General features: G+C 33.5%; 1 protein-coding gene across 1 annotated transcript in view; it reads left to right on the forward strand.

Annotated features, from left to right (window-relative positions):
• Positions 1-13,532, forward strand: part of LOC119638108 (nicotinamidase) — a 17,171-nt gene extending 3,639 nt beyond the window's left edge. The window contains exons 3-7 of the mRNA XM_038034734.1: positions 9,194-9,298; positions 12,185-12,319; positions 12,381-12,678; positions 12,743-12,885; positions 12,955-13,532. Coding sequence (XP_037890662.1) covers positions 9,194-9,298; positions 12,185-12,319; positions 12,381-12,678; positions 12,743-12,885; positions 12,955-13,074 — 801 coding nt within the window. The 3' untranslated portion in view covers positions 13,075-13,532. The remainder of the gene's footprint in view (positions 1-9,193; positions 9,299-12,184; positions 12,320-12,380; positions 12,679-12,742; positions 12,886-12,954) is intronic.
• Positions 13,533-19,361: the final 5,829 nt, after the last annotated feature.

Below are 19,361 nucleotides of genomic sequence, written 5' to 3' on the forward strand. Positions count from 1 at the left end.
CAACTCCTCTACCGCCTAAATATTGTACTTATATATTTAAATAAATTTACCCAACATTTTCTGTTTGCAATAGGCTTTTGTATCTCAATACCAAAACCTTATTAAACATTATTAAGCATTCTTCAACATTCTTAAACATGTTAAATATAAGCAGAGTTAAACATCGGAACCTTATTAAACATTATTAAACATTATTATTTTGACTGGACGATTTTTTCAATTCCCTGTCATATATAGTGTTATGGAATTTTATGGTGAAAATAAATCTAAGATAATGATTTTATATACAAATCCTCTTTTTATTTGAAATATTTTTAAATTTTCTCAATTTTTCACTCAATTAATATATTTGAGTTTCTTTTCTTTCATTTTTTTCGCAATTTTTCAATTCCTACAACTGCTTCGCACATTAAATTAATTTTATAACGGAGAAAGATACATTAATCATATAAGCACGGTTAAAGGCCCAACTTTACCGACAAAAGGGATTCGATTCTGTTAAATGACAGACCAAATGCCCAGCTTAATCCACAAAAGGGATTCGATTCTTTTAAATAACAGACCAAATGCCCAACTTAATCGACAAAAGGGATTCGATTCTGTTAAATAATAGATCTAGTGTCTTGTGATCTTCACGTGCAAATTGTATAACGAGCACCCAAAAATAGGCTACAGAAATTCTGTAAATTTTTTAATTTGTTTGTTTTTCATTGCAAATTAAATGGGGGCTAAAATAGACAATGTGACGCTGCTTATGAAAAAGACTTAAAAAATAATAAGACTGATGTGAGGTTAAAGTTGCAAGACAACAATACGATAAATAAAATTACGGAAATAAGTTTCTTAATTCGAAGCGAACAGAAAAGAGTTATTTGAAAGTGAAATCAAAAAGTTTGATTTCGGTTTTTTATGTTTTGTACTTGTGCGTGTTTGTGAAAACGTCATACTCTTTTTACTCTATCTATATTAAGACGATATCTAGCACCTATAAGCTAAACGTTTTTATATACGAAGCTCAGTTATATTATATGTAGGTACACGCTTCTAGTATATAGTATAAAAATACATATATAACTTATGGTAAAGTTTGGGGTATGTCCTGCAATTTTAAAAAACCGCTTAAGGTGAAAAATCTTCGAAAATTATCCCAAAAAAGCGTAGCAAAAAATTATAATGAAATCCATATTACATTTTATTAACAAAAATTCATTTTTATTACGAAAACAAGTGACAGTATTATAGTCGAGCTAGGCCGACTATTAAATGCTTTACACCACGCAAAACTTATTTTTGCAATAGAACACAAAAATTATATTCCGTTTTTATAGCAACTTCCTTATTATGGAACAGTTGATCAAAAATTGTACCTCCTTTTTAAATAAAGGCTTACTTTCCGTACGAATGTTTGTTCCTAAGAGGTTCAAAAATTCAGTATTGTTAATTTTTATATCATATTACTGTTACGGATCAATTTTCATTATAACATATTGAAATTTAGACGGTTCTGCTCTAAAAAAATTCTTTTCGTAAAAATTGTTGTATAGGGTAGGATCTAAAAAAAGGCGTGGCTGGTCCAAATTCGGTACAATTAATTTTTTTTATCTTAAATGACAGTAATGATCTGATCTTCATCGAGAAGCATTGCAAATTAGACGTTTTTGTCATAGGAACTTCAGTTTCGATTAGATGAGATGCAGTTCAAAATTTGCCCCAGTAGGTCCAAAGCTTTCATACCAATTTAGAATGCCGAAGTAATATTATTTAGCCACTTTTCTTTTGTGAAATTTTCAAAATTGCAATTTTCCCTATATAACAACTTGGCGTTCAATGAGGAATGGTCGAATAAGTGAACCGATCCAAATTATTTTCAATAACATTCGTCCTCGTTTCTCAAAAATTGGGACCAGAAGCTTGAAGAGAAATTTACAAGGACAGAGATCAGACGCGCAGACGCACATACGGCCAGACGGATAGGCAGGTTTAGATTGATTTAGAAAATGCTCCCATTGCCGAAACGCGTTTTATCAGGATCGCGTTAAAAAAACCGCTTAAAAAATCGCGTAAAAAGAGTTGCATGTACATCTACTTTGGTAATTGCACAAATTTTAATCAGGACATCAATTGATGAAAATGACAAAGTAAAGTGCGAAACATAAATATAGACAACGATGATTTTTATTTTTCCCTACGTAAAACAACAATTTTCCATTCAATGTTATTTAGTTATTCAGTATAAATAGACGCTGATCATGGAAAGCTCAAAATTGCACTGCTTTCATTGCTTGCCAGACAAAAAGTCCCTGACGCGGTTTTGACCTTATTCGGGATTCTGGGTGTAATGAGTCCATTGGGAAAATATTTGTACTTTAGCAGGCTTAAACAAATTGCAATCCTCTACTTATTTGGGGTGATTCATCCATCAGTCGCTTCGAGTGAAATCAAAAGCGGGCGAACTAACTTACATAACGATGGACAAGACAAACATCCAAATACATTTTATCATCTTTCCGATGTGCATTTCCAAATATAACTGCATTTTATTCCTGTGAAAGAATATATTAAAGTACATGTACATATTACATACAAACAAACGGGTATTATTTGAATAAATGCGTATATGTATTTGTCTTAACTTATTGGATATACTCGTAAACCTCGTATTTCCATTTACATGGTTAAAATCGATCAGAGTTATAGTTATTGTAATATTTATTAAAGCGAAGAGTTCTCACGACAAATGAAACATTGAATTGGTGATTGCGATATGTGTCTTGCTTGTGTTCTCTTGCTTTATGACAAATGTGGTAAGCAGTAGTTTATTGCATAATAAACTCTATCTAATCATAATATTATTTTGTGATGACAATTTAAAGAAAATATTTAACAAAATAGCAAAGTCTTTCCAAGATGCCGGTGCCAAAGTCAGGGAGGCTTTGAGCAATGATTATATACAAAAAATTTTTAATTCTATCATGCAGTCCCCACCAAATACGGGCAATAAGTCTACTTAGATCTCCAGTAAGGAGGAGCGAAAGAAGAAAACCAACTGTTCAAACTACCCGCTAGAAAATACAACATCCAATACGACACTGGCACCCACTGTTACCAATTTGAAGGGGAATTTAACTTAATTTGAAAAATACAGACGTAGTTGATGTCGAGGATTTAGTGAAGAATTCAAACTCCTTAGCAGAGATTCCAACAGATGCTGCTACCAATGTTGCAGAGACTGAGAATTTAAAGAAGAATTCAAGCTCCTTAGCAGGGGGTCTAAGGAATTCAACTGGCAGTGCTGCCGACGATGTAAGGAAGAATTCACACTCCTTACGCAGTGTTGTTGACACCATTACTAGCAACAATTTAAACAAGAATTCAAGCTGCTTAGCAGGGATTCTACACCCTGCAGGTAAAAATATTACTGGAACCGGAGGAAAATTTAAAACGCGCATTTAATTTTTTAAGGGATTCCCTTTAAGGGGAAATAATTGTAGTATAGAAATCGTTAAAATGTTCCTACGATTTTCTAAGAAAATTTTCATTGAATTTAAAGCTTGCACAGATTACGTACGTAAAGCAACCCAAGAATTAATTAACAATGGCAAAGAGCTACAGAGTTGTGACGGAAAGCAGCGCAGCGATCCAGGTAGAGTACGTACAGAAGTTTGCTGTGGGAATTCCTAAACTCTTAAAGGAAAGCATTTTAATATGGAAAGATGTTGAACATGTGAAGCTGGCTAGCGCAACGTGTGTTCTCGCTACTTTAGCCGGTTTTGGTGGAAGTATACCGAATTTAATTAAAAATTACAGAAAAATTAATCGAATAAACTTGACTTGACAAATAACGCGACTTATATGAATTATGAAGGTACGCCTTAAACGCTTCCAATTCGCCATGAAAAAGCCGAATTCGAATAATCACTTTCTCCAGGTCTGTGTACATAGTGTATATTCGTTTGAATTTATGATTACTGTGTTAATTGTAATGAGTATTATGAGAGTATTTAGTTCAAATTAAGAAGATTATCCTTACTTGACTTTTTTTTCTTATAATTTTCTACTTTTTCCACATCACAGTAGCGTTGTAGTCGTTGTATCGTCTAGTTGAGTTTATTTTTTCTTTCTTTCTTTTTTATAAAGTTGAAGTGTTTGCAAGTACAGGGTTTTTTTTTTTTTTAAACAGTACACGTCACTAAACTTCCTTTGCCATAACTCGTTTATTTCGCACGTTGCCTGGCAGTTTGCATTAATATCCGCTGGAATAACCGAGTAGATAAGAACCGTTAACCTACCAACTCAGTGTTCGTCGCTTGAAGTCTCAAGTGCAGTGGAGTTTTCTTTGGTTGCAGCTATAGTGAGTGCTCAGTCGATAAAGGCGATTGTTCATGAGGTCACCTGGTGGCCACCATCTCTCTATTTCTATCTCTTTCCTTCCTTCTGTCTGACGATCGTCGTATTACACGAATAGGAGATATCCCCTTAGCGATTGATTATACATATAAAAAAAAAAAAAAAAAGAAAAAAAAAAAATTACAGAACATTGACGCGATCGTAACTTCCATGCACTAAAAAGTTAATTTTTATAGGTATAATTGTTTTTCAAGCCGATATAATTGAGTGGAACAATTATTTAAATCAATTTACGCATGAAATTCTATGGATATTAACTCCGATAGCCAAGCGAAACAAAGTTTTACTCTTTTTTTCTTGCTTTTCCCCAACCAGTAAAGCCGACTACTAATATTATATTGAGTCTGATGTAAAGCTGGTGCAAAGACTTTAAAATATATCAGTACCTCATGAAGTAAAATGTGATATAAGATTCTTAAGAGTGGACATAATCACTAGCTAAGTAATATTTCGTCTTGTTTTCGTCTATAGAAGTGAAATTTTATTTTTACAATTATTGTTATTATGACCATAGGAGCTTGCATGTATTTTGATCAGCGACAACTGCTGGTGAAAATGATAAAGTAATGCAAAATAAAACTTTCAAATGCGATGATTTTGACCTTTCTTGGTGGTGATTTTAATGTCAATGGACGAGTTGGAGAACCAAGAAAATTCGAAAACAATGCATTGCAAGACTTATTGGTCGAAATATCCTTTGTTCCTAATTACTTGCCCATGTGATAGCCTTTATACCGATAATAGATACAATGAACCTGAAATTAATCGTCTTGGATTTTGATCCAGAGGAACAAGGAAAAGCTCAATCACTATTGAAGTTAAATAATCAATCAAAACTTTGTGCTTAACTTTGGCTCGTTTTGCGAAAGCTACAAAGTTGAGAGCGAAACTCAGTTTACTTTTGAATTTTGTTCGACATTTCGTTACGGTCGTCATCCATTGCACTAGCTGTCTGAAGTTGCAAAGGAAATGACAAACTTTATTACATGCTTGCCTTTGAATGTAATAACGTTAGCAAACGCCACATAGAGTTAATGTTAAATCGTATAAGTTTTTCAATCTGTAGCAGATTCTAGACACTTGGACGCACTATATGTAGCAAGGCAGTCATGCAATTTTCTTTACATTTGCTTTTAAAGGTATGGTAGGCCAGATTTACGTAGATGTATTTTCATATGTCTGTCTCACGTTCGTGCACTTTTTTGTGTCTATGCTTATGTGTTGGTACTGAAATAATTTCCGTTTCCAAAATTAGTTTACATAAAAAAGAAAAAAATCTTTGCTATGATGAATATATACAAGGATGCATACACAAGTTAATCCTCATTTGTGATATACATATGTAAGCATGTAGTAGATATATGTGTTATATTGCCTTTGGGAAAAAATATTGAGAGATTTTTACCAGTAGATTATGTTTGGTGTAATATATCTGACGACACGAATAAGATTGCGTACTACTCACAAATCTTTGGATTGTCCAATTTTAGCTAACAATTTTTATGAGCTCTAGTGAGTCCTAAATTAAATTGCACACGATGCACTCCATGTTATCCGCAAGGTGTTCTAATTCCATTAGACAAAGGATAATTTTCCTCCAATTCCTAATAAAGTGTATTAGCACGAGGTTGACCTTGACCCAAAAGATACTAAGGCCCTTAATAAGCGATTTAATGGCCACGTATATCCTACTCCTACCTCTAATTCTTTTGATAGATGTCATCTATGTTGCATCGTGCATAATACGGAACATCTGATCCTGCGCTATTCTAGATGCGAATCTGATAGAAGTACGTATGATATTTTTACACAATTTAATTCGATAGTTATTCCGCTTAAGACATATCACCTAAGTATATAAGAGTGTCTACTGCCGGGTCGGTGTTAGCGGGTTCAAATCTCACGTCGGTATGATCATGCTTGGTTGTAACTGTACGACTCACTTGGACCACTCTGGGTTTATTTCTCTTTCCTCTCTTCTTTATGACCATAACCATGCTGCGCATATATAAAGAACATCACCTAAGTGATTAGTCATATTAAAAAAAAAAAATATTGAACGTTGAATATTTTATGGGCTTCAGTGTGTTGTCGAAAGAAGCTAAAATAATCAATTTAATCTAATGTTTTCCTTCAAAAACGCTCGCGAAACGCATTACCGCTTTCCTTTAATTTCCTGTCCATTATTAAAAAATACAAAAAAAAATAGATTAAATCAATACCAACCATAGGCAATTCCACTACAGCAACCATTTCTACTTATTACCAACTTTAGAATAATATCCAAGTCCGTATCTGTGTAATACCATGAACATGTCGTAGAAATTGGTTTGATTCAAAAGCAATCAATGATATACACTGGCAATACAGCAAATGGCTCGTCAACTTAACTTAAGAAATAAAAAAAAAAAAAATAATAAGAATATTATATGCGGTCGTGATCGAATCTTTTATACCCATCACTGTTGCTCTAAAAAAGACCAAGAGAAAAGAGAACAAGTAAGAAAATTAAATTCCTTCGGGACGAATCTCTTACACCCATCAACGTTATCTTAAAAGAGACAAGAGAATTAAAAAACCAAAATTTTCATGCTTTATAATATTGGATCGGCCAGATTGGTTTTTTTCTATTTACAAATTGAAAGTTTTTGTGGTCCTTATAGGTTGGTCCTTGGAAAAGTTCAAGTTACTCCCAAATTCTTTTGCAAATTTGTACGCGATTTCTTCATTTTCGCTAACGGTAGAGTATGGACAGACGAACAGAGGGACGTGTTTAGATGCATTCCAAATTTGAAACCTGCCAATAGTTTACATACTTTATAGGGTTTCTGAAAAGGTATTGAAAAAAAAAATTTAATTTTGATGCACTATAATATTGGGTAGGCGGAGTCAATTTCCATTTTTGCACAGGTGCTACAGCACGCTCATAGAATATGGGTTCAAATTTTTGTATAGTCTGTGAGCAATGAGCAAAAGACCAATTTTTTATTCTTTTTGAAAAACAGAGGTGTTGTCAGTTCACGTGGTGCTGTGGACGTGTCTTTCGATCGATTTGGCCCATCTTCTATATCAACGTGCGTGCAAGAACTTCCAATGTTTCAGCAAAATTTGAAGTCGATAGCTTCATTCTTGCGGCCAAAAGAATGTTTATAATGAATATTACATAGAAGGACAGACGGACAGCCGGACAGCCGGACCCTTGTCCTTCGGTGATTTTGCAGTTATATTCTAAGAGTAGTCCTGCTATACGTGTAGAAAAATGCGAAAAAAAGTAGGCCACGCCTATTGATTATTAACTAATATTGAAATTTCATGCTTTTATCAAAACAAAAGGAATTTCAGACTCCACATAAACTCTACATGTTCTTACCTGCAGATATCTGCTTCAAATTGGGCAAAAATATTAGCAATTATCACGCGGAAATAGACTTTGAAAATGGGTTAAATCACTAAAAAGGCGCACCCACAGTGCAATATAAATCGTGATAAAGTAGGGAAATTTAATTTTTCGTTTTAGCGTACACCATATGTGTTAACTTCGTATCTACGTAAGCCCGAACAGCCCGAAAGGCTTAAACTAGACCCACCCACCTTTTATTATAACAGAAAGGGATTCTGATTCAAAGGCTGTTTGTCCGTTCGTCCGCCCATGTATTTTTGTGTTCAAGCTTCCGATTGCAATTTTTGAGATATTCTGATGACATGCTTTAACCCAAAAACGAACGCTAATGAAAATGGTTCGGATCGCTCCACTTTTTCTATCACTCCACATATAATGTCTTCTTCTGAAAAGTCGTTATATGAAAAAAAATTTTGCAATTATCAAAATTTCTCGACCAAAAGTTGATGACTAATAGTATTTCGATATCGTAACTCGGTGCGAAAAGCACTCATACAAGTGTTCCTACGAAAACTGAATATTTATATGGTATTTCAATATATCATGGGTAAGATTGGTTCATAATAGAAAATTGATAAAGAAATTAATTTTACTGTAAATTAATTTTTTGAATGCCGCCGCACATAAGAATTCTCAGAAAGAACAAAAATATTATTTACTAAAAGGGTCCAATTGTTAATGTGTTATAATGAAAATTTATTCATGGTCGCCCTTGCTCGACTATAATGTTCTTATTTGTTTAAAATGACGGTTCGCTTGCGGTCAGAATACAATTAATTCTCTTATTTGTTTAGATCACATTTGTAGGAAATTTTTCTTTAAAAACTATTTATCGGAAAAATGTGGTGCTCAAGTTAACAAAGACATCAAAATTTTAGCTGAGCTAAAGAGCTTTAAGATATTATTTATTCAAGCAGTTTAGCATCGTAGTACTTGTAGCACTTGTTCAAACATATAAAGCTCTGTTAAATTGAAGAGTAAATAACGCGAATAATATATATCTTGGAAATTTAAAGATGTAGTGATTGGCAGAATCACTGACGACTCGTCATTAGCAATACGATTGCGATATTTTGAAATAAAATTTATTATCTTAACATAAAAACTAACTCACGTAATCACTTGATATGTATACGTACAATATATATAGTGGTGTGCGCGTGTATGTGCTTTTTTAACCGTAAACAATTTTCTAGTTTATTGGCAAAGTGAGCGCCTTTCCATGACAGTTGAATTGCTTTAAAAGGAAAGAAAAAGCCAAAGCAAAATATTTTTTTTCCAAATAAATTTATTTTGATTTTATGTTTATGAAGGAATCCTTGAAATCATTTAACAGTGAAATGTGCATAACTTAAGATTGCTATTCTTATTCTCCTCATTTTACAGATTGTACGTCCTGTGAACGCGTTCCTCATTGTTGATGTACAAAATGACTTTATAAGTGGTTCTCTGGATATAAGTAATTGCAGTGCACAGCAGAAAGGACATGAGGTGAGTAACGTTTTAATAATAAATTTATTATATCTAAGAGCAAGCGACATCGGATGCAGTTATATTTTACACATATATATATATATGTAATATGCAATATATATATATGCATATATATATATATATAATATATAATATATGTAACATGCAATCTACGCAAGGCTCTTTTTAGGAAATTTTTATAAATAGATATGTTTATGTAACATATGTATAGGCGTACGTTGTTGTAATGTTATGACTTCTGAAAATCTGAATAATACAAGTTTGAATTTGTATATAGAGCAAAATAGAAAGGATGAGAGTGAGAGAGGGAGGAAGGAACAGATAGAAAGTGAGGGGGAGAAAAAAAAAGAAAGGAGATAGAAGGGCAAATAAATTTTATCATAACAACGGCAATAATACGGATGTTTATACTTTATTTATACGCATCGCTTCCGTACAATATTCAAGTGTAATACGTATACATATGCATGTAAATATGTATATGTGCCACACACACAATTAGTTAGTATCTATAAGCAGTAAATATTCTTGTGGTTTTTTTCCGTGTTTTTTTTTTTTTTTTTTTTTTAATGGTATTAATATTTGTCATATGTTATAGATAGTGTTTCCGACCTTGTTGCCAATTTCTCTTAAGCGCTTTTGAAGAGGAAATCAAGTATTACCGAAAGAAGGAAATGGTGTATTTCCTTTAATATCGCTTCGATATTGTATAATACTTTTGTCCATTGTGTGAGCATGCAATTCAATGCCGTCCATTCACATGCACTTTGGCAATTTTTAAATGATTGAAACAATATTGGGAACAGATTTAAAAATTTCGATGCATTCTTCATATAAACTGGTCGCTGCAATTCGAAGCACTTTTATGTTGGGTAAATCATAATGTCATCCGAGCCATTGCAACGGTAAAAAAAAGACCCAACAAGTACAACAATAAGATTTGCGGAGTAAAAATAACTTCACAAAAGGATGTAATAACGGAATGGTAACTACGGTGAGAAAACGACGGGAAAGCTATGGGCTATTATATTGATATCCATCAGGTGGACTCTGTTTCGAACTTCATGGTTTTGGTGATTATGTTTGATTCTAAATTAAGTTTTAGGTTGCAAGTCTAAGCCTCCTTTAACTAAGTGAAACCTCTGCTAAGATTTGTAAGACGTTGGTCCTACGTATGTAACGACTCTTATATTAGTAAGAGGTTGCTTACTGCACTTGTTAAGCCCACATTGGAGAATTCCGTGGTGGTTGCGATAGGTTGCGAACTAGATGTGCTATGTCGACTAAATTACGTCTGTAAAAAACAGACTTGGCAGGAAACTCCGAACCGCATTTCTCCCTTATGGGAGATGTCTCATACTTATTCTCCTTTCTAACTTGGAGCCGTAACTCGTTAGGCGTCTCGTTTATTATAAAACAAGTAGAGACATTATAATCGGGCAGGGCCGATTATTAAATACCCTACACCATTTCGTCTAGCACAGTTATCCAAATGTTTCCAAAGAGTACGCAGTGTTTTTACGCAAAGCGATAATTGTCCTGAAAGCCTGGATGGTGGATGGTTAGAGCATCTCCCGATATAAGAGTTTGCGTTTCGTGATAGCACCTACATATATATATATATAGTGGGGTCCAAAAACAATAGACCTATATGGTCCAAATTCCCTAACGTTAATTTTTTTGCTGAAACGCTACTATGAATTAATTTTCATCATGAAATATTAGAAATTAAGCCTACTACTCAAGACATGTTTTACATGGAGGGGGACCAAGAAATAGACATATTTGGTTCAAATCAGGTCCACTTAATTTTTTTTTTATTTAATTACTATCACAATCAAATTTGCATCACAAACCATTGACTGTTAGACCTTCTTGGTTTAAGGTTTCCTAAGAATCCTTATAAGCAGCGAACCTAGTTGGTCCAAATTCGGTAAGATACATTTTCTGTCAATTTACTTTTACGAGCTAATTTTCACCATGAAATATTGGAAATTTGACCTTTTTAGCATGAAAAGCTTCAATTTTCGTAGGAACGATTATATGGAAGGGGGTTCAAAAAATTTCTACAGCCGCCCGAAAGTTTTCACACCAATTTGGAATGCCGAAGCATTACCAATCAGCCACTTTTGCCAAGAAATTTGAAGAAATGCCATTTTTTCGCCTTATTTTGAAAAGCCCTTGTATGGGTAGTTGTCGAAAAAGTGGATTGATCGATCCGAACCGTTTTCAATAGCGCGTGTCCTTCTTCAGTACACCCAATTCCATCAAAATATGTCAAAAATTGCAACCTGTTTACATGGACAGATGTCAGACGGACAGACGGACAGGCAAGCTTAGATCAATTCAGATAATGATTATGAATCGATCGGTATAATAAAAGCAAGGTCTATCTCAAGCCCTTCTGCGTGTTACATACGACCGCACTAACATAATATACCCAACACTTCTATAATAAGAATGGGGTATAAACAATGTGGAAGGCTGATAGACAAGCTGTAAGTTGCAAGCTGTAAGAACAAAATTAAAGAGAAGCTTATAACTAAGACTTCCTCTGTCAGTCTGTTCGATATGTTTTTTGTGCTTCTGTACGGTTCCCTTGTCTCCGAAGTGTCTAAACCTTTTGTATCATAACTTAGCGAGTCATAGCGTCTGCTGAGGGGTTTGAAAGTGTGTGTTCATGCGGTCATGCAAATAATCTAGGCGAAGGTAACGCCAGTCAGGCTAAGGTGATGGCGATACAGGCAAAAAGTTCCCTAACTTATTCCTAAGGCGAATAGAGTCTTCTTTCTAGGTAGCTTTCACTCCCCGCTCTTATTCCAACTTTCTGGTTCACTATATATATATTCTGTGTAATTTTGCACGTTTTTTTATTTATTTTAGATATTGGAACCTGTCAACAATCTCTTAGATACTGTGGACTTTGATGCGGTGTTCTATTCACTGGATTGGCATCCCAGTGATCATGTATCCTTTATAGATAATGTTAAAATGAGACCTTTAGATGAAACATCGCCTGTAAGAATATGTTTTTTCTTCTTTTGTTTTTTTTTTTTAATTTATTCGTCGTTTTTTAAAGATTGATGCCGATTCGGCTCAAGTATTTGATACTGTCATCTTTGCTGGCCCTCCTCCCATGAAGCAACGTCTATGGCCGCGTCATTGTGTCCAAGACTCTTGGGGCGCTGAGTTGCATAAAGATCTCAAAGTAATGGATAATGGCATCAAAGTATATAAGGGCACTAATCCGGAAGTGGACTCGTATTCAGTATTTTGGGACAATAAAAAACTTTCTGATACTACGTTAAATGCTCAATTGAAAATGAAAGGAACTACGGACATATATGTATGCGGTCTCGCCTATGACGTATGCGTGGGTATGTATGTGAGCAATAATAGAAACATCTTTTTTAAATTAACTTTTTATTTTAAACATTCAAGGAGCAACAGCTGTAGATGCTCTTTCGGTGGGCTATCGTACCATTTTGATCGATGATTGCTGCCGTGGTACCGATTTCAAAGATATTGAAAACACTAAGGAGAAAGTGGTTAGCAGTCATGGTGTTATCGTTCAATCGAATGAGGTATGCCGTAATTGATGCATTTTGCAAAGTTCTCTCTAAGACATGCGTACATATAACTTTGAATTTTAGATTAAAGCTATGGCTGAAGGTCGTGATCGTCGCCCCGAATTGGGCTATAAATTGGCAATGGAATTGAAAAATCCAGATTCGGTATTATCGCAACGCAATGGCTACCGTGTTGGGGAATAAATGAAAATAATATTCTCATAAAAGATCTCGTACCCTCGCTCTGTGACATTTAAATTAATATTTATTCAAATTTATGTTCCACACCGATTCCATCATATCTATGTTTCCTTCTGTTCTCATATGTCATATCTCTTTAGTTATTTTATTAGCGGTATGGTCTGCATTAATTTATGTAACGTTATATGAGAATTTGGGTAAACGCTTAAATTACATTTGAATACAAAAAGCACTTAACACAATCACTTGACTAATGAAATGATAACAACAATAAAAACAACAATATCAAGACTCATAATAATAATAATAATAATAATAATAATACAAAAGTGATTTAAAAATTATACCTAAAGCTTACAACAACTTAGTTATCCGAAAGGCTTTTCTATTGTATTGTAATTTTGGACGCTTCACGAGAGTGCGTCACCATTCATATGCATGGGAGATATATATATATATATGTATATGTATACATATGTAATAATATGTATATAGGTATTTTGTATGCATATATGTGTGTATGAATATTGTATGCACAATAACACCTATCTGCACATGACAAAGGCAGTTATTCTCAATTATATTTTAAAAATTATTATTAAACTTAATGGATTATAATGTGAAATGTATGCATCTTCTATGGAATTCCTACTTAAGCTTAGAAAAAATTTCACTTTTTTCGTGTGTGAAATTTTTCATAAAATGTACGCTAAATAAAAGAAAAAATTAAAATAAATTTTAAATAGAAAGAAAGCATTCTTTTTTTTTTTTGTTTTATTATGCCCTATAACATTTTCAACTTGTCGGTGCGTCGGTCCACCTGATCTTCTGGCTGTCCCCTTTTCCCGTGTTCAACATACAAGCAGCAAAATATTGAGAGTTTGCTATGTTTAGGCTTAAGAGGCACGATCGAAGACTGTTTTATACCCTACATCACTTGTGTTACAACGATACATTAAGTTTTTGTATGAATGTATCCAAGATAGAGAAGCGCTTGAGACAGACCCACCTCTTATGATAGCGATTACTTCAGAATCAAGTTAAGCTCCTTTGTCCGTCTGTCTGTCTTACTTTCTCGTATTTACGATACGGCTTGCAATTTTTGAGATATTTGAATTAAATGTGGTCCAAGAACATACCCTATTGAAAACAAGTGGTGTAGGCCGACTATTAAATACCCTATGCCACATCATCCATAACAATTTTGACATAGAACATAAAAATTATACCTTACTTTTAAATGAACTTGGTATTACGGAAATGTATTTTGAAAATTAAACCTCTTTGCAAATAATGGCTTACTTTTCGTAAGAACATTGTGCCTAAGAGATTCAAAAAGTGAGGTACATGCACAGTTAACTTTTATATCGAATTACTATTATTGGTTAATTTTCATCAGATTATATTAAAACTTACACTTTTCTGCCCTATAAAGTCAGTAGGAGTCGAAAAATAGGCTGATATTAACCAAATTTGGTTTAGTTATTTTTTTTACCTTATTATATGATTTTCATCATAAAGCATTGAAAATTAGCCCTTTTTGCTTAGGTTCAAAAAATTACGCTAACCGGTGGAAAGTTTTCAAACCAATCACTTCACCATTTTTGTCGAGAAATTTTGGAAATATGTAATTTTTTTCTGTATAATGAGGGTATATGGGAAGTGGGCGAAAAAGTGCCTTTGATCCAAAACACGTTAGTGCATCAAATTTCAACAAAAGAATTCTGAAGAATTGCGCCCTGTAGCTTGAAAAAAATTTACATGAACAAAAATCAGACGAACAAGCAGACAGACAGATGGACAGGCACTGAGATCGATTCATAATCATTCACTGAGTCAATCGCTGCAATCAATCGATTTAAAAGGTAGCTCTATCTTAAGCCCTTCTGAGTGTTACATACGTTCGCATAAATTTAATATACCCTGCACCACAAACGATGTAGTGTATAATAATTCGACTACTTCCCGTGCAACGCTTTATTTTGAGAAATCGTTATATTTTTGCAATGAACTTTAAAAAAGAAAAATATTTAAACCGATATCAACAATAAATATCGACAACATAAAATTGTTTAAATTTAAAGGTTTTCTCTTAAAGACCAAATAAAATAATTGCCTTTTATTTCTTTTTTTTGAAAGAGCAATACTGAAAACATAGTTATTTATAAACAAATTTCAAGTTTTTCTCGCAAACGTTAGTTTACTTCATTCATAACCTTTAGAATAGCACAAGACAAGTCTTGGTAGCTTAACAACAATTGTTGAGTTATAGTAAGTTACTAGTGTATGTATGATGTAGTTTTCTTTTTTTGCTTTTTTCGGAGTAAAGTTTGAGAAAAAGATGAGCCCTCTCTCATCCGTCACTCCGCCTGTGCTGTTAGGTATTTGTGCAAATTTTTTTATTGGCTCTATGCCAACATGTAATCTTTGATCATTTATGTATCTTTTCATTTCTTATCCCGGGGAGTTTTGCATTGTTTGTTATCTATTACTACTATTATATCCACTTAACATTCTACAAATATATATGTATGTATATATGTCTACTCTTAGGATGCATCTATTCTTGGAGTGAAAAAATTTAATTATTTGTTTGAGCTCTGATGAGTTTAAAGTTACAATAGTTTAGACACTAAAGCTTCATATTTTTAACTTGTCTCTTAAATTAGGTCAAGAAAAAACTTCGTGAAATTTTTACCCACCACTACACCGCTTGAAGAAGAAGGATGTGTTAAGTATGCATTGATGAATGCAATACGTAGAAGGCATTGAGGTTGACCTTGAGAATTATTACGCCGATCAATTTGGAATTAGGTGCTGATCTGTTATAGCTTAGAGCTTGGTTGTCAAAAGAGAAGCGTATAGAAGCACAAAAAAACATGTCGAACAGACTGACAGAGGAAATCTTAGCTATAAGCTTGTCTTTAATTTTGTTCTTACAGCTTGCAACTTACAGCTTGTCTATCAGCCTTCTACATTGTTTATACCCCCTTCTTATTGTAGAAGTGTTGGCTATATTATGTTAGTGCGGTCGTATCTAACACGCAGAAGGGCTTGAGATAGACCTTGCTCTTATTATACCGATCGATTCATAATCATTATCTGAATTGATCTAAGCCTGCCTGTCCGTCCGTCCCTCTGATGTCTGTGCATATGTTTCCATGTATAAGATAGAATTTTTAAGATGTCTCGGTGAAATTTGGTACACTGACGTGCTTTCATCAAAAACGAAAGGTATTGAAAATTAATCGGGTCGGTCCCCGTATAGGGCCCTATTTTGAAGAGTTGTTATGTGAAAAAAAATTTCAGTTTTGAAAACTTTTCGGCAAAAGTGACTAAATAGTAGTGTTTGTGCGTTTGAAATTCGTATGAAAACTTTGGATCGATCCTCTTTTGAACCCCCTCTCCTATAACAAAAACTAAAGTTCATACGACAAAGGGGTGAAATTTTCAATGCCTATTGATGAAAATTATATAACAATAGTAATTTAACATAAAAAAATTGACTGTACAAAATTTGGCCCGTCTCGCCCTAACATTTGGATTCTTCGCTAATAAGGATTTTCACGAAAATTGATTCTTTGTAGACCAGAAAAGTCTAAGTTTCCATATTTGGCGATGAATATTGACCCATAATAATAAAGTAAATTCATATAAAAATGGACTCGACAAAATTTTTACTATCTACGTCTATTTTTGGTAAGCATCAAACTTGTACTACATTAGGTTGCGTTTGGGTGGTCCCCATAAACACGCATTTGAAAAATATGCCTTCATATAAAAACAAGATGTAACTTTTGTTTTCTAGAGTAATAATAATAATTGTGATAGAGAATGTTGTGTAGGGTATATAAAGGTCGGTCTTGTCCGACCTTAATGTTATTACTTGTTTTAATTTTTTTTTTTGCAATAAAAATTAAGGGTTTTCGTTTTATAAATGTATAATATGGACTTTATTATTACTTTTTTTGCGCGGTTTTTTGGGAAAATATTTGGAGTTTTCTATCTCACACGATTTTTTAAGGTTCTGGAAAATATTTTCAAATTTAACATATACAACATTTATTTTTATATAAGATTTTTTTTGCGCAGATTTCAAAGGAACGCATCTGCCGTGTAAAAAGAATTGGATGTACATTGTACCAATTTTTCTCGATAAATGTAAAGCACCTAATATTATAAAATTCCTATTAACAGTGGGTGTATTATTTTTAGCAAATAATGCAATAAACATTGGGTTACTTCTGTTTACAAGGACCATTTTCCACGTAACAATATGAAAAATTCATACGTTTTCCAATGAAATAGACATTTTCTTGCGAATAATTACAACGATACTGGCATAAAGTAATTATATTGACATATGTCATTATTTAGAATTAATATTCCGTTGGGTTTGCTGAAAATACAAAAACGTTTCTTAATTCACATCAAAGAAATGAACAGATTTAATAATTTAAGGGTTTGAAGTTTTAATATGCATCAAAAATTATTTTCATATTTTTAAACAACAAAAAGGATATACGACAAAGCTAAGGAAATGATTCCTTGTTTTGCATGGCCTTCCAATGTTTTGGAAGATCCCGGAAGAACTCAAGATTTACCAACAAAATAATCTTACGTTTCATTTTTCAAACCGATTTGAACAATTTGTTACTCAAAAAAAAAACATTTACAATTTCGCCGAAAAGGGGGAATGAGAACACAATCGCTTTTGTATACAACCACCGAAGCGGCAAGACCAGTTCACGATACGTTGAAAGCACGCATACGGGGAGTGCTAACGCATGCAAGTTCGTGCAAGAGTTCGTTTTCTTCCGATCACTACTAACCTGCACAAAATTGTTGAGCGGTCCTTTGCTCAAAAGAGCATTTGAAAAAAAAAAAACGATAAAGGGAGATTTTTAACGGCTGACGTCAAATGTAATTGAAAACCGATTGGCATTGCCGATCATATCAGACATAGGTTTCGACGAACTGATAAGAGCATTTTCTTCTTCTTCTTCTTCAAATCGCAAGTTGATAACATCTGTGATCATTGGACAAACTCCTAGTACGCCTAGGAGACGGATAGAGTAATTTTTTAGTGCCAGGCAAGATCATCAAACAGAGGATCCGCGAATTTGAACTGAGGAGATAAGTAGTTTACTTAGAGTTTCATAAGATCTGTAGCAATAGAACATAAGTAGGATCCGTAGGGATATGACATCACCATAAGCATTTGCAAAAACCGCGTGGGTCATTAAAGCAGACTAACGGGGCCCTACTGTTAACGCATCGTAATACAAACAATAGCTTATTTTCCATTTTTTTCCTTAAATTGTTGGACTCTTTTTTTATTAGAATTTCCCGAACAGCTGTTGCATAATAGTATTAGTATTAAACTTTACGTGATCAGAAATTGAATTAATTGGACTAGAATTAAGGCACGCCAGAGCAATCGAGTGCTATTGACACAAAAGCCGAACGTATTGTTTTTGCTTTCGCCTTTAGCTCGATAACGATTACTATAAAACGACCACCCCTGGCGTTTGATTTTCATCAAAATCTTTTAAAATTTTTTTTATCCATTTCGTGTAAACAAGAACTTTACTTAGACGATGACGATGAAAATTTTCTGTCTTCTGATATACTTCGTTATCCTATAATGAATACGGAAGAGTTAAATTGCGAACGATGTTTACGTTACAAAAAAATGACAAACAAACAGGTAAAAACGTTACAAAAAAAGGAAAAATAAATAAAAGAAAAACTTTACAAATTTTCATGGCAATAATTTGGTGTTTCGGCATTTAATCGAGGACCTTATATGGTAACCAAAAATACACGTGCCAGCTAAAAAAAAAAAAACAAAAAAAAAGAAAAAAATCATTAGACTTTCAGCATATGTCTAAAAGCAACTACATACATAAAGTTAATCTTGTGGCCAATGCGGACAACTAGAATATCTTGTTAATGTTGTTGCTGCTGCTGTTTTTGTCATGTGCTTGTGTAAACAACTATGGGATATTAACAAAAACAGCAACAAGCACATAAAAGAGTTAAGCGGACCTTGTGTTTACATAGAGTCAAGCACGTGTGTGATACATACATAACTGCAACGAGCTACAAACAAAATCAACAAATAAAAGCCAACAAAACTATCAAGTCACAGAATATAGGTACGGTATATTTGACATTGGTCTATAAGGAGCAAAGAGAAAAAATATACAAAAAATAAGGAATTAAACGAAAAAAACATAACAAAACTGGCTTACGTAGATAAAGCCGTACAAACAAATTTTATTTAT

This window comes from Glossina fuscipes, unplaced genomic scaffold, assembly GCF_014805625.2.
Source record: "Glossina fuscipes isolate IAEA_lab_2018 unplaced genomic scaffold, Yale_Gfus_2 73, whole genome shotgun sequence".
Classification (NCBI taxonomy): Eukaryota; Metazoa; Arthropoda; class Insecta; order Diptera; family Glossinidae; genus Glossina; species Glossina fuscipes.